General features: G+C 41.9%; 1 protein-coding gene across 1 annotated transcript in view; it reads right to left on the reverse strand.

Moving 5' to 3' along the window:
• Window positions 1-1203, reverse strand: part of LOC101850949 (alpha-2-macroglobulin) — a gene marked incomplete in the record, with an annotated part of 114121 nt that overhangs the window by 99630 nt on the left and 13288 nt on the right. The window contains 1 exon segment of the mRNA XM_005096613.3: window positions 1003-1031. Coding sequence (XP_005096670.2) covers window positions 1003-1031 — 29 coding nt within the window.

Below are 1203 nucleotides of genomic sequence, written 5' to 3' on the forward strand. Positions count from 1 at the left end.
GGTTGCAAGCGCCTGAGTTTGGGCGGAGGACTTCCCTGTCCACTCCGCAATTTTGCCGATCCACCTTTTCCTTTGCCTTCCTCCTCTTCTCCTCCCCTGCACAGTTCACTGAAGAATGGTCTTGGATAGGCCACACGATCTTGTTACATGGCCATACCAATTCAGTTTTCTTCGCTTCACAGTAGACAGCAAGTCTAAATAGTGGCTCATGTGTTGTTCCACCCTTCTGCGACGTGGTCAGAGTACAAGATTCCAAAGAGTCGTCTAAAGCATCTCATTTCGGCTGCTTGGATCTTCCTCTGAAGCTCTGCCGTCAAGGTCCACGATTCACAAGCATACAGAAGGATGGAAATAACGAGGACATAGAGTAGTCTGATTTTGGAATTGACAGAGATGTTTCTATCTTTCCATACTAGTCTTAGTCTTGTAAGCGCCCATGTTGTTTGTGCAATTCTTGCATGCACTTCTGGCTTGGATCCCTCTTCGCTGATGATAACAGCAAAGTATTTTAACTGGTTGATTGTTTCAGGCTGCCGACCACTGACTGTAATATTGGTTTTCATGGGTCCGTTACTATTTCTCATCATCTTTCTTTTCTTGGCACTAATGTCCATGCCTTATCAGGTTGATGCTTCTATTCCGTCGTTTCACAGCTCTGGCGAATTCATTTCCTGTCAATCCGACAATGGCATCGGCAAACCTGAGGTTAGTAACTATTCGTCCACCGATTCTGACTCTGCTCGTACTAGCTACAAAATTTAAACACGTTTTTTTCATACTATATTCTTTTTTTTCAGAGATACAAAAGCAAACAAACAAACAAAGTAAATAAACAGAAAGAATTAATTAAATAACATAGTATGCTACACAGTCAGCGCTTCCCATACTTCGGGACTCGGAGGAAAGATTAGATTACTACTGATTTACCGGCCAACTAGCCATACAATAACCTTTCAAAAAAGAAACATAAAGAAAAGCTATAAACGTGGAACTATTACTTACCTGAAAGTCCATCATTATCAGATCATTACCTGATGAAAAAAAAAAAGGAACAGTTTCAGTTTCAGCTTGGAAGAAGTTTTACGGCGCTTCCAACTGGGTGGTATGAGCGCACGGGACATTAGTTCAAAACTGGAACTATGATTGGTGTAACTACACAAACATACACACACACACACACCACACACACACACACACACACAT

The sequence above is a fragment of the Aplysia californica genome, unplaced genomic scaffold, assembly GCF_000002075.1.
Source record: "Aplysia californica isolate F4 #8 unplaced genomic scaffold, AplCal3.0 scaffold00133, whole genome shotgun sequence".
Taxonomy (NCBI): Eukaryota; Metazoa; Mollusca; class Gastropoda; order Aplysiida; family Aplysiidae; genus Aplysia; species Aplysia californica.